The sequence below is a fragment of the Panulirus ornatus genome, chromosome 46 (assembly GCF_036320965.1).
Source record: "Panulirus ornatus isolate Po-2019 chromosome 46, ASM3632096v1, whole genome shotgun sequence".
NCBI classification, from domain to species: Eukaryota; Metazoa; Arthropoda; class Malacostraca; order Decapoda; family Palinuridae; genus Panulirus; species Panulirus ornatus.
This window is the reverse complement of record NC_092269.1, coordinates 39593563-39607952: the sequence shown is the minus strand read 5'-3', so window position 1 is coordinate 39607952 and position 14390 is coordinate 39593563. Positions and strand designations below refer to the sequence as shown.

Here is a 14390-nt window from a genome sequence, read left to right as displayed (position 1 = left end):
ATAAGATTCCAAATTGGATTTCAAAAACTGTTGAACAATTCGAGTTTCACAGAGGTAACAAGTAAACCATTTGAATAAAAATTAACAAAGATTTAATGTTTGGCATGAGATTCAGATTACAAGATGCCGCTAGAACAAAAAGCTACATTCTACGATGATGAAAAATTTGTTCTAACCATGAGTATAATTCTTCTATGTGTACACTTACTGCTTACACTCGATTAACAAGCTTTTGACTGTCTGCGGTAAACCATGCAAACCGATACTTACGTTATCTTTAATTACTTCAAGGGCATTCTCTTCTTCTCTTTCCTTGCTACCTCGCAACGGACATACACAATGCTAAAATACAAAAATATTTTCTAAGCATTTCTGCATTCATTCTATCGCAAACCGGGATACCACGACAATCATTAACAATAGAAAAACAAAATCTTGTTTTTTTACTATATCTTGCTTGCGCTGTACTCCTTCACTCTTCAATATCCAGAACAATTTAAGAATGCTCAACCAAACTCCATACCTCATGAAATTTGACATACATCCACACATTTGCTTTTACAATCCACACAGCTATCCATTACCGCCAATCTTCACATCCCTGATCTCAATCCACTTACATAACGTAACCCCATAACAATCGATCCATTCACTCTTTTTAAATCCACCTTCACCCAAACCTGCATGTTCAGGCATTTCAAATCTTCACTCAAGCTTTCTACCCCCATTTGGTTCCCAACTCTCTCTTTCACCTCCACAATATATCCTCTTGTCAATCTTTCCTCACTCATTCTCTCCATGTGACCCAAATCATTTCAATAACACCCTCTTCTGCTCTCTCAACCACCTCTTTTTATTTCCATCAACACTCTTACCCTTTCATTACATACTCGATCAAACCACCTCACACCACATATTGTCCTCATACATTTCATTTCTAACACCTCCACCCTCCTCTACACAAACATATCCATAGCCTACAACCAATAAACATTGTTGGAACCACTATTCCATATTGTTGGAACCACATACCCATTTTTGCTCTCTTGAGGTAACATTCTCGCTTTCCCCACATTCTTCAAAGCTCCCAGAAACTTCGCCCCCCTCCCCCACGCTGTGATTCATTTCTGCTTCCATGGCTCCATCCACTGCTTAATCCACTCCCAGATAACTAAAACACTTCACTTCCTCCATTTTTTTTCTCCATTCAAATTCAAACTTACATCCCAATTAACTTGTCCCTCAACCCTGCTGAACCTAATAACCTTACTCTTATTCACATTTTCTTTCAGCTTTCTTCTTTCACACACTTTACTAAACTCAGTCTCCAACTTCTCCAGTTTCTCACCCGAATCAGCCTCCAGCACTGTTCCATCAGCGAACAACAACTGCCTCACTTCACAAGCCCTCTCATCCATAACAGACTGCATACTTGCCCCTGTCTCCAAAACTCTTGCATTCACCCTCCCTAACAACCCCATCCATGAACAAATTGAACAACAATGGAGACATCCCACACCCCTTCCGCAAACCGACATTCACTGGGAACCAGTCTCTTTCCTGTCTTCCTACTCATACACATGCCTTACATCCTTGATAAAAACTTTTCAGTGCTTCTAGCAACTTACCCCACACCATATACTCTTAATACCTTCCACAAAGCATCTCTATCATATGCCTTCTCCAGATCCATAAATGCTACATACAAATCCATTTGCTTTTCTAAGTATTTCTCACATACATTCTTCAAAGCAAACACCTGATCCACACATCCTGTACCACTTCTGAAACCGCACTGCTCTTCCCCAATCTGATGCTCTGTACATGCCTTCACCCTCTCAATCAATACCCTCCCATATAATTTACCAGGAATACTCAACAAACTTATACCTCTGTAATTTGAGCACTCACTCTTATCCCCTTTGCCTTTGTACAATGGCACTATGCACGCATTCTGCCAATCCTCAGGCACCTCACCATGAGTCATACATACATTAAATAACCTTACCAACCAGTCAACAATACAGTCACCCCCTTTTTTAATAAATTCCACTGCTATACCATCCAAACCTGCTGCCTTGCCGGCTTTCATCTTCCGCAAAGCTTTTACTACCTCTTCTCTGTTTACCAAATCATTTTCCCTAACCCTCTCACTTTGCACACCACCTCGACCAAAACACCCTATATCTGCCACTCTGTCATCAGACACATTCAACAAACCTTCAAGATACTCATTCCATCTCCTTCTCACATCACCACTACTTGTTATCACCTCCCCATTTACGCCCTTCACTGAAGTTCCCATTTGCTCCCTTGTCTTACGCACCCTATTTACCTCCTTCCAGAACATCTTTTTATTCTCCCTAAAATTTACTGATAGTCTCTCACCCCAACTCTCATTTGCCCTTTTTTTCACCTCTTGCACCTTTCTCTTGACCTCCTGTCTCTTTCTTTTATACTTCTCCCACTCAATTGCATTTTTTCCCTGCAAAAATCGTCCAAATGTCTCTCTCTTCTCTTTCACTAATACTCTTACTTCTTCATCCCACCACTCACTACCCTTTCTAAACAGCCCACCTCCCACTCTTCTCATGCCACAAGCATCTTTTGCGCAATCCATCACTGATTCCCTAAATACATCCCATTCCTCCCCCACTCCCCTTACTTCCATTGTTCTCACCTTTTTCCATTCTGTACACAGTCTCTCCTGGTACTTCCCCACACAGGTCTCCTTCCCAAGCTCACTTACTCTCACCACCTTCTTCACCCCAACATTCACTCCTCTTTTCTGAAAACCCATACTAATCTTCACCTTAGCCTCCACAAGATAATGATCAGACATCCCTCCAGTTGCACCTCTCAGCACATTAACATCCAAAAGTCTCTCTTTCGCACGCCTGTCAATTAACACGTAATCCAATAACGCTCTCTGGCCATCTCTCCTACTTACATAAGTATACTTATGTATATCTCGCTTTTTAAACCAGGTATTCCCAATCATCAGTCCTTTTTCAGCACATAAATCTACAAGCTCTTCACCGTTTCCATTTACAACACTGAACACCCCATGCATACCAATTATTCCCTCAACTGCCACATTACTCACCTTTGCATTCAAATCACCCATCACTATAACCCGGTCTCGTGCATCAAAACCGCTAACACACTCATTCAGCTGCTCCCAAAACACTTGCCTCTCATGATCTTTCTTCTCATACCCAGGTGCATATGCACCAATAATCACCCACCTCTCTCCATCAACTTTCAATTTTACCCATATTAATCGAGAATTTACTTTCTTACATTCTATCACATACTCCCACAACTCCTGTTTCAGGAGTATTGCTACTCCTTCCCTTGCTCTTGTCCTCTCACTAACCCCTGACTTCACTCCCCAGACATTTCCAAACCACTCTTCCCCTTTACCCTTGAGCTTCGTTTCACTCAGAGCCAAAACATCCAGGTTCCTTTCCTCAAACATACTACCTATCTCTCCTTTTTTCACATCTTGGTTACATCCACACACATTTAGGCACCCCACTCTGAGCCTTCGAGGAGGATGATCACTCCCCGCGTGACTCCTTCTTCTGTTTCCCATTTTAGAAAGTTAATACAAGGAGGGGAGGATTTAGATATGGGGGGAAAAAGACTGGAAGAGAGAATTTAAGGGATAGGTGTGGTGATATAGAAGGAGAGATAAGGGAGAGAGTAGTACAGGGTACAAGAGTCATTGGGTCCCTTAATAGAATTATGAAAGGTAGAGGTATAAGTATGGAAGTGAGGAGAGGATTAAGGCACAGCATAGTTTTCCCAACCCTGACCTGTGCAACTGAAATATTGACATGGAATGTGTCACAGAGGTCTAAAATCCAGGCTGTGGAAATAAATTATTTGAGAAGAGCATGTGATGTGACCAGGTGGAATGAAGAAAATGAAAGGAGGCTGTATGAGAAATGTTGTATGGCAGGGAATGCAAAGGGAATGAATTATAGAGTGGTAGAAAGGGTGAAATGTGATACTTTGAGGTGGTTTGGGAGTGTGGAAAGAATGGAAGACTGGGAGTTTACAAGGAGAGTGTATGATAGTACAATTAAAGGGGTTGATGTGAGCGGAAGAACTGTGACATGGAGAAATAGGGTGGAGGAATTCTGCAAGGAGATAAATAGTGGAAGAATGCATGGAATGGGGCATGCAAGGGATGCATGTAGGGATGGGAGTTCCCAGAGGGATCTGGTGTCAGAGATATAGATAGATTTATCCAGTGGGCCAAGAGTCCAGTTGTCCAGGGGTCCTGTAGGCGAGGGGTCCTGTAGGCGAGTGGTCCAGTTGGCGACAGGTCCAGTTGAGCAGGAGGCCTTCAGGAGAGCAGTGTTGATGATGGCAACCACTCTGAGGAAGAAGGTTCAGGTATTCTCCTAGGAACTTAAATGTCAATCTCACCTGGACTTCATAAAGGATGAGTCAGGGGTGCTCCTTATGGTTACACCCCTGGTATCATGATGAATACTTTGCTGTATTCATCCCCACCAGAAATCTCTCAACAATAGTAGCAGCAGCTGGATGGGCATGAGTGGAGACAAGCGGAGCAAGTGGGTGGGAGAAGATACTAATTTACTTACTTCTTTACATTAACAGATTGAACAGCAACAGCAGCAATAAGAGGAGGAGGTGGAGGGTTTGGGATAAGAATGGAGTAAGAGGGTGGGAGAAGGGGATACTGATTTTATGTATGTTTACAGATCGAGCAGCAGCAGCAGCAGCATTAGCTGCAACAGGGGTAGAGAAAGGGGTTTGGTGTGGGTGGGGTGGAGGCAGGAGGAGGGTGGAAGGAGATGGGGGCTGGGTGGGGAGGGGGAGGTGGTGGGTGGGTGGGAGGGACCAAGGGAAAGGAAAGGGGGGGTGGGGTGAGTGGGAGAGGACTTTGGGGGGGGAGGGTGGTAAGAGGGCAGGGGAAGGGGGATGGGGGCAGGGGAGAGGGGGAGGTGCAGGAAGGAGGGTAATAACACCCTTGCTCTACCCCCACTGCTGCAACAACAGCTGCAACAGCAGCAACAGGTTTAGGTCATTGGGGGGTGAAGTAGCTGGTGGCTATGGTAGGGGTAAAGGGTAATAATGATATTTGCTTTCAGTATGAACACTGCCACCACTCTGAAGGAGCAGCAACCACTGGGAGAGAGAGAGGGGAAGAGAGAGTACTTATCATCTTCCCTTTCAGCTTAACCATTAACAGCAGCGAGATATTTGCTTGGCCAGAGGTCCAGTTGGCCAAGATTCCAGTAGGCCAGGGGTCCAGTGTCCAGTTGGCCAGAAGTCCAGTTGGTTGGAAGTCCAGTTGGCCAAGGGTCCAGTTGACCACGGGTCCACGAGGCAGCTGAGATGGTTATCAACAGTGGTGTACTCATCCACCTGACAAGCACCAAATGCAGTTAGTATAATCATTTTAGAATATATAAACTGTATATATACAAAATTATGTTTAAGACTGCTACAAGGACCTCTTGTCTGGCATTGAATATTAAGTGATCAGTTCAATGTATGGACTTGGAGCTCATAGTTTTACGATGGTATCTAGTTCTCATTGATGGCCTTTAAGTACTGGAGTGTAACATCTATCATCATTTGCTCCATTCTCATTATACAAAGGGGGGGGATCAAGTACTTTCAGCTATACATCTTTTGAAGGCTTTGAATTTACAGAGCTAGCATTCCTGCTCCTAATCCTGCAGGCTGGCAAAGGGCAGGGACACCCAATTCCCTAAGGTAGAATTGTCACCCAGCTACCCAAAAAGAAGACTCTAATGTCATAAAATATCCTTATCCTCTGAAACATGGCAAGGCTGATCTTTCCTGTATCATTACAATTTAGAGTACAAATACCACTGAGGCAAGTACACTTTAAACAGTACTGCAACTGGAATTCATGTGATTACTTAGCTTCTAACCTGTTAGACATTCCCCTATAATTCTTACATTCAATCTCCATCCCGTTTTCCTTACACAGAGGATCTTATACTATACTGCTCTAGTCAAGTCATCAGGCACTTGATCATTATACCATGCTTTTCCAGACCCACTCCACAGCAATTTCACTGCTATTCTTCACCTTGCTAACCAAATTTTCTAGAGAGTCAGGGTTCCCAGAGGCTGGTGGTCTAGGAGAAAGGTCAAGAAAGGATGGAGGAAAGGAGTGGAGGGGAACAGAAAATTCATATCCATGTATGAGGAATGGCAAAATATACACTAATGCCAAGAGTGTAACCAGAGGAGCACCCAACATACTCTCACCATTTTTTTTGAGTCCTTGGTGAAATCATGGCCAACATTCCTTGAAGTATCATATCTGTGTAACTTGCAGTACTCCAAGACATTCTTCTTGAACGTTTTCCTTCTCATCTTCATTGCCATCCTGTAGGCCTAATAGTTTGTCAGCAATGATTGCCTGCAACAAATATTTTTTCCATTTTGAATATTATTTAAAATTTATGAAGTTAGTGGATAAAACTTGGCAAATAATTACAGCTACTTTATATGAAAATGCACCCTATATGTTACCTTAGGATTTACAATACTAAGACTTATCAGAGAAATTATCCTGTTTATATAATAAAATGACCAACTCCTTATCTTGTATGTTACCTTAGGATTTACAATACTAATAAGGCTATCATAGAAATTATCCTACTTATATATTAAAATGACCAACTCCTATCCTATATGTTACCTTAGGATTTACAATACTAATAAGACTAACATTAAAATGATCATATTTTCATATTGAAATGACCAATTCTTATTCTATATGTTACCTTAGAATTTACAATAGAAGCAATCCTATTTGAATATTCATATGACCAACTCCAATCCTGTATTCTACCTTAGGATTTATAACAATATTATTGTGTTTATTACAGTCTATTATCATGTTTTCTATAATCAGTCGGCTGTTTTGATCACATCTAAAAGAATATAAGCGACCTGTTTATGGAGAATCAACCGTGCTGACTCTAATAACCGTGCTCGTATGCACGTTTACTCAACTTTCTCCTTTCACACACTTTTCCAGACTCACTCACCAACTTCTGCAGTTTCTTACTCGAATCAGCCACCAGTTCTGTATCATTGGCGAACAACTGACTCACTTCTCAGGCCCTTTCATCCCCAACAGACTGCATACTTGCCCCTCTCCAAAACTCTTGCAGTAACCTCCCTAACCACCCCATCCATAAACAAATTAAACAACCATGGGGACATCACTAACCCCTGGTGCAGACTGACCTTCACTGGGAAGCAGTCATTCTCTTCTCTTCCTACTCGTACATATGCTTTACACCCTTGATAAAAATTTCTCCACTTCTAGCAGCTTACCTCCCACACCATATACTCTTAAGACCTTCCACAAAGCATTTCTATCAACCCTGATCATATGCTTTCTCTAGATCCATAAATGCTACATACAAATCCATCAGTTTTTCTAAGTATTTCTCACACTTCTTCGTCAAAGTAAACACCTGATCCACACATTCTCTGTCACTTCTGAAACCTTATAGCTCATTCCCAATTTGATGCTCTGTACATGTCTAATTCACCCTCTCAATCAATACCCTCCCATACAATTTTCTGTAGTTTGAACGCTCACCTTTACCCCCTTTGCCTTTGTACTGTGGCAATATACATGCCTTCTGCCAATCCTCAGGTACTTCATGATCCATACATACTTTGGATATCCTTACCAACTGATCAACAACACAGTCACCCCATTTCCTAATAAATTCCACTGCAGTACCATCTAAACCTGCCGCCTTACTTGTTTTCATCTTCCTCAAGTCCTTCACCACCTCTTCTCTCTTAACCAAACTATTCTCCGTGACCCTTTCACTTCACACACCACATAAGAATACACATATATTTGTACCATAAATGATATCTTTATATTATAGTGCTATTGTATTTTTGTGATAAAAATATTTTTCTAAATTGATGTATGAATATACAGCACAATAGAATTTATGTTTATTACAGTGTATCATAGCGTTTTTTTTAAGAAGCAGCTTCTTTATTGACATCCACAAGAATGTAAGTGACCAATTTTTTAAGAATATACTGAGCAAGATGATATTGGTCATAAGACTGATTAAGTGCCTGACAACCCTGGTATACACCAACACTAATTTTAGTAAATTTCATTCAGTGAAAAAAAAATGTAATATTACAAACAATAATAATTGAAAAATTGAATTGAATTTTACAAACTAATGATTGTAAAATTTAATTTAATTTTACGACCAATATAATTGTAAAATTGCATTTAATTTTATAAAATAATAATTGTAAAATTAATAATTATGAAATTAGATATGATTTTACAGTAATAATTTTAAGATTTTAATTTTTTGTTACTGCATGAAATTTGACTGTAAAAGTAGATACAGAGTTGGTGCATAGCAGGGTTGTCAATTAATGTGATACATCAGGTAAGACTAGGTGTGGTTCAGGAGGCTGCTCTAGTGTCCCTAGATACAAGAAGCTGCTCTGTTGTAATTATCCACTTCACTACAACAAATTGCTGGAAACATTTTATCAAAATATGTCAGTGGAAATGGTTAACAGCTTGTGCTGTTGTGTGCTGAAAAAGGACCGGCAATTGGGAATACCTGGTTTAAAAAGAGGGATATACTCAAGTGTACATCTATGATTAGGAAAGATGCTCAACAGGAATTAGTGGATTACACAGGGGGATATATTACCATGGCTGTTTAATTTGTTTATATACGAGTTGGTGAGAGAATATGTAAGAGAGGGGGACCAATATGCAGTCTGTAGGGGATGAGAGGGCATGAGTAATTAGTCGGTTATTGTTTGTTGATGGTACAGCATTGATAGATTTGAGCCAGATACTGCACATGTTTGTGACCGAGTTTGGAAGAATATGTAAAAGAGGAAAGCCCGATTCACACAATAAGGTTCATTATTTTTTAGTTGAAATTACAATCGGCACATGGTCAAATGCCCCACTTAGTGTTGGCTGTATACAACTATATATTGATTTGTTGAAAATAATTTATTATTAATAACACATTTTAAGGTATTTAATACATAAAATCTAATGATAAATAGGACTCATTTTACAAAATACATGGTGCATTCTACGACACCCATCAAAAGACGTATCAGCTTATAGGATCGAATGGGATCCGATTCAACCTAAAGGAGATCAAATGTTATGTACATGGAGTCTGATGGCATTTGTTATACTTACATTATCTATATGACTGCAGGTTTACTATGTGATCACTTTGGAGGTGGATGTTGGTCTCTCAAGACGTGATAAACCCCTTCTAGCCTGAGCCCAGTGGTCCACCGTACAAGTCGTGGTCTGAAGCCGGTGGAAGGACTGCAGTCTGCGGGAAACAGGTAAATCGTTCATGACCACCAGATTAAGTGATGTCTTACATATAATTATGTCAGACAAACATGTTAGTGGTGTGACGGTCAAACCCGCTTGGGGTGTGGCCGGCTTTGTTCATGCTATACAAGATGCTGGCATCTTTTGGTTTTTGTGTGTACGAGTATATTTAACGCGAAATTTACCTTGATCATAATCCATTATTTATTGCATAAAAGAACTTCCTATCTAACGCAGGTCACACCACCTTTTTAGTGTATGTTGACAAGAAAACAGAAAAACTAAATGACTTAATCGCTAGGGTAGTTTGCGCAAGTTTTCGTAGGCTCTGTTGTTTTTTTAATGACACGGCAGTTAAACGCATAAACCTTAACTAATGACTTGTTCTTCATTATCGCTGTTGCGTTTATAAGTACAATTAATGCTCCATATTAGTCTCTGCCACTCGCTTTGTTGGTTCTTTAATCACCTCTATCATTGGATTTTGCTGTAATTCTGAAAATTGTGTAATTTTCGACTTCAAAGTGAAGATAGGAGAGGATTTGGTATGATATTTTGTATCAGAAATAACGCAAATAATGACATTTTTGCCGTTGTCAGAAAGATGGCGGGTGGGCGAAAAGCCTTATTTTGCCTTATGTCATCAAAATTGCCTTCCTTTTTCCTTATCAGGATAAAAACCGTCTTTAGCCATGTTCGAAAATGGGATGTAATGAGAATAGCAAATGAAAAAGAAACTTAGGGCTCCGTACTAGCTAGCAGCAGAACCACCAACCGATCGTTACCGTTATTCATACATACACGAGCCTCTCAAATACCGTAAAACTTCATTTAAATGAATTTAATACGCATAGCCGGGATCAGATGCAAACATTGATATATATATATATATATATATATATATATATATATATATATATATATATATATATATATATATATATATATATATATATATATATATATATATATATATATATATATATATATATATATGCGTGTGTGCCGGTTCCCTGATGGGTCAACAGGACCGTATTATGTCTGCAAATTATTGTAGAAATTACACTTTATGACTCCCCACTTACCCCCCTTTTGCATACAATTACAGCTGGTAAACAAATTATACAAACAATTTGCATATACTAACCTTAAAACAAGGGCTCATGGACGGTCTCTCACGCGTAGCACCTTCCCGTCAGCAGCTCTTACCAGCAAATGGCCATATTGGATCGCATAAGTTATACCGCTACTGGAAACTCTTGCATAGCCTCACCACTGCGTAAAATTCCTAGCGGGGAACTCAAAATTACGAGGAAAAACAGGAATATTTTGTTTTCGAACATCCTGATGGTGTAAGACTACCTTAATTAGATGCAAAGCGTGAAGTTAAGATAGTTTACAATGTGTTTGATGGTTATAAAACTGTAAATAATATCAAGTTGACGAGTTGATTAAGTGTATGGATAGTACCATATCCAAAACATAGATGGCATAATCAAGTGTAATATGGTACCATATGCAAAACATAGATGTCAGTGTTTCATAGTTTCTCTTCTTACTCACGTGAACCAGCAAAGGTCGAGCATGTCTCATAAAGTATGAAATGACGTACAGAACTTGGAATTTTATACCTGAAATTTCATTTTGAGGAGGAAGGTATCTCAACTGTACAATTCTGAAGCTTTATAGTTATTTTTAAGACGTAATTTCCTTTCATTGTGTTGTACAGCCGCGGAAAATATGGGACTCGCCTGATCGAAGCTGTTCCGATTCAACTGTCTCGAGAGGCTTCGAAACATAGACAAAACTCATTGACTACACAGTCCAAACTTGTTCAGTTTTGTCTCGCGTAATGAATATATATATATATAATCATCCTTTAAGAAAGTTCCTTAGGAGAAATAACCAGAAACAAGGGTGAGCCACTAAAAGTTAAGAAGTGGCACTCACGTTTACTAGTTATGGAGACTATTGCCGTGGCCATACCCTCTGGGGAGCAGGCTTCAGTCATATAGATAGATAGATAAATAGAGGCTTTGGAAATGATTTATTTATGTCACTTTGTCGTCTTACCAATAAGAAAACGAATCGTAAGATCTTTGAATAAAACAATTTTTTATTCATTACCTCAATTTTTTGTGGTTGGGTTGTCTTCATTGTTTAAGGTAATTAAAAACGTAATTAGTAGCTCTGTCAATTGAGTTTATTGATAATTGTGTCGTGAAATATGTTTTACAATATATAAGTGGGGAGACCCGTACCATGACGGGTCAGTATCAACTACTTTGTGACATATTAAGTGTATTACATAATATTGCTTTTTTATCAGAATTTTAAGTCATTATATTTAATGGCTCTTTTTAAGTTATGTGGATCTTAGATCTTATAGATAATTCATTTTCATTAATTTTTTTATATTTTCACAGAACAGTATATAGATGATCATGAATTATCAGTTACATAGAAGACGTAATGGTTCTTATCAGGGAACTTTATTTATTTAGGTCACATTAATACACTTGTGTATACAGAAAACATTTTAATTACATGAGTGGGACATGTTTGTATCACTAATTCACATCATTAAATATAGATGATCATGAATTATCATTTACATAGAAGAGGTAGGTAAGGGTCTTATCTGGGAACTTTATTTATTTAGGTCACATTAATACACTTGTGTATATAGAAAACATTTTAATTACATGAGAGACATGTTTTTATCACATTCACATCATTAAATATAGATGATCATGAATTATCATGTGTGCGAGGTAGCGCTAGGAAAAGACAACAAAGGCCCCATTCATTCACACTCAGTCTCTAGCTGTCATGTAATAATGCACCGAAACCACAGCTCCCTTTCCACATCCAGGCTCCACAGAACTTTCCATGGTGTACCCCAGATGCTTCACATGCCCTGGTTCAATCCATTGACAGCACGTCGACCCTGGTATACCACATTGTTCCAATTCACTCTATTCCTTGCACGCTTTTCACCCTCCTGCATGTTCAGGCCCTGATCACTCAAAATCTTTTTCACTCCATCTTTCCACCTCCAATTTGGATCTTCCACTTCTCCTCGTTCCCTCCACCTCTGACACATATATCCTCTTTGTCAATCTTTCCTCACTCATTCTCTCCATGTGACCAAACCATTTCAAAACACCCTCTTCTGCTCTCTCAACCACACTCTTTTTATTACCACACATCTCTCTTACCCTATTATTACTCGATCAAACCACCTCACACCACATATTGCCCTCAAACATCTCATTTCCAGCACATCCACCCACCTGCGCACAACTCTATCCATAGCCCACGCCTCGCAACCATATTTATTTAGATCACATTAATACACTTGTGTATACAGAAAACATTTTAATTACATGAGTGGGACTTGTTTGTATCACTAAATGTAGATGATCATAAATTGTCACTTACATAGAGGAGGTAATGGTTCTTAGGGAACTTCATTTATATAGGTCACATTAATACACTTGTGTATACAGAAAACATTTTAATTACATGAGTGGGACATGTTTGTATCACTAATTCACATCATTAAATATAGATGATTATGAATTATCATTTACATAGAAGAGGTAGGTAATGGCTCTTATCAGGGAACTTTATTTACTTAGGTCACATTAATACACTTGTGTAGACAGAGAACATTTTAATTACATGAGTGGGACATGTTTGTATCACTAATTCACATCAGTAAATATAGATGATCATGAATTATCATTTACATAGGTAGGTAATGGCTCTTATCCGGAAACTTTATTTATTTAGGTCACATTAATACACTTGTGTACACAGAGAACATTTTAATTACATGAGTGGGACATGTTTGTATCACTAATTCACATCAGTAAATATAGATGATCATGAATTATCATTTACATAGGTAGGTAATGGCTCTTATCCGGGAACTTTATTTATTTAGGTCACATTAATACACTTGTGTAAACAGAGAACATTTTAATTACATGGGTATTTCTCATATACATTCTTCAAAGCAAACACCTGATCCACACATCCTCTACCACTTCTGAAACCACACTACACTTCTCCAATCTGATGCTCTGTACATGCTTTCACCCTCTAAATCAATACCCTCTCATATAATTTCCCAGGAATACTAAATGAACTTATACCTTTGTAATTTGAACACTCACCTATATCCCCTTGCCTTTGTACAATGGCACTATGCATGCATTCTGCCAATCCTCAGACACCTCACTATGAACCATACATACAGATGGATTTGTATGTAGCATTTATGGATCTGGAGAAGGCATATGATAAGAGTTGATATAGAGATGCTTTGTGGAAGGTATTAAGAATATATGGTGTGGGTGGTAAGTTGTTAAAAGCAGTGAAAAGTTTTTATCAAGGATGTAAGGCATGTGTACGTGTAGGAAGAGAGGAAAGTGATTGGTTCCCAGTGAATGTTGGTTTGTGGCAGGAGTGCATGATGTCTCCATAGTTCTTTAATTTGTTTATGGATGGGGTGGTCAGGAAGGTGAATGCAAGAGTTTTGGAGAGAGGGGCAAGTATGCAGTCTGTTGTGGATGAGAGGGCTTGGGAAGTGAGTCAGTTGTTCGCTGATGATATAGCGCTTGTGGCTGATTCAAGTGAGAAACTACAAAAGTTGGTGACCGAGTTTGGTAAAATGTGTGAAAGAAGAAAGCCAAGATTAAATATGAGTAAGAGCAAGGTTTATTAGGTTCAGTAGGGTTGAGGGACAAGTCAACTGGGAGGTAAGTTTGAATGAAGAACTGGAGGAAGAGAAGTTTTTTAGATATCTGGGAGAGGATTTAGCAGCAGATGGAACCACGAAAGCAGAAGTGACTCACAGGGTGGGGAAGGGGGGGGCAAAGGTTCTGGTAGCGTTGAAGAACGTGTGGAAGGAGAGAGTGATATATCGAAGAGCAAAAATGGGTGTGTTTGAAGGAATAGTGGTTCCAACAATGTTATA

General features: G+C 39.2%; 2 protein-coding genes across 16 annotated transcripts in view; one reads left to right on the top strand and one right to left on the bottom strand.

The window, feature by feature from the left end:
- The window catches only part of LOC139763275 (uncharacterized), a 106916-nt gene that overhangs the window by 86925 nt on the left and 5601 nt on the right, over nucleotides 1-14390 (top strand). For 12 of the 15 annotated variants that reach the window (XR_011716089.1, XR_011716084.1, XR_011716085.1 and 9 more), the window contains 2 exons: nucleotides 5216-5425; nucleotides 9276-9411. The gene's annotated coding sequence lies outside the window, so the exon portion shown is untranslated. Of the gene's footprint in view, nucleotides 1-5129; nucleotides 5426-9275; nucleotides 9412-14390 lie in introns of all 15 variants that reach the window. The other 3 variants (XR_011716082.1, XR_011716080.1, XR_011716088.1) reach the window with 3 other exon arrangements.
- On the bottom strand, nucleotides 5224-9393 carry LOC139763281 (uncharacterized). Its single transcript, XM_071689234.1, has 3 exons — nucleotides 9257-9393; nucleotides 6286-6439; nucleotides 5224-5406 (listed from the first exon to the last, which is right to left on the bottom strand). The coding sequence occupies exons 2-3, from the start codon at nucleotides 6403-6405 to the stop codon at nucleotides 5224-5226; spliced, it is 303 nt and encodes a 100-aa protein (XP_071545335.1). The 5' UTR covers nucleotides 6406-6439; nucleotides 9257-9393.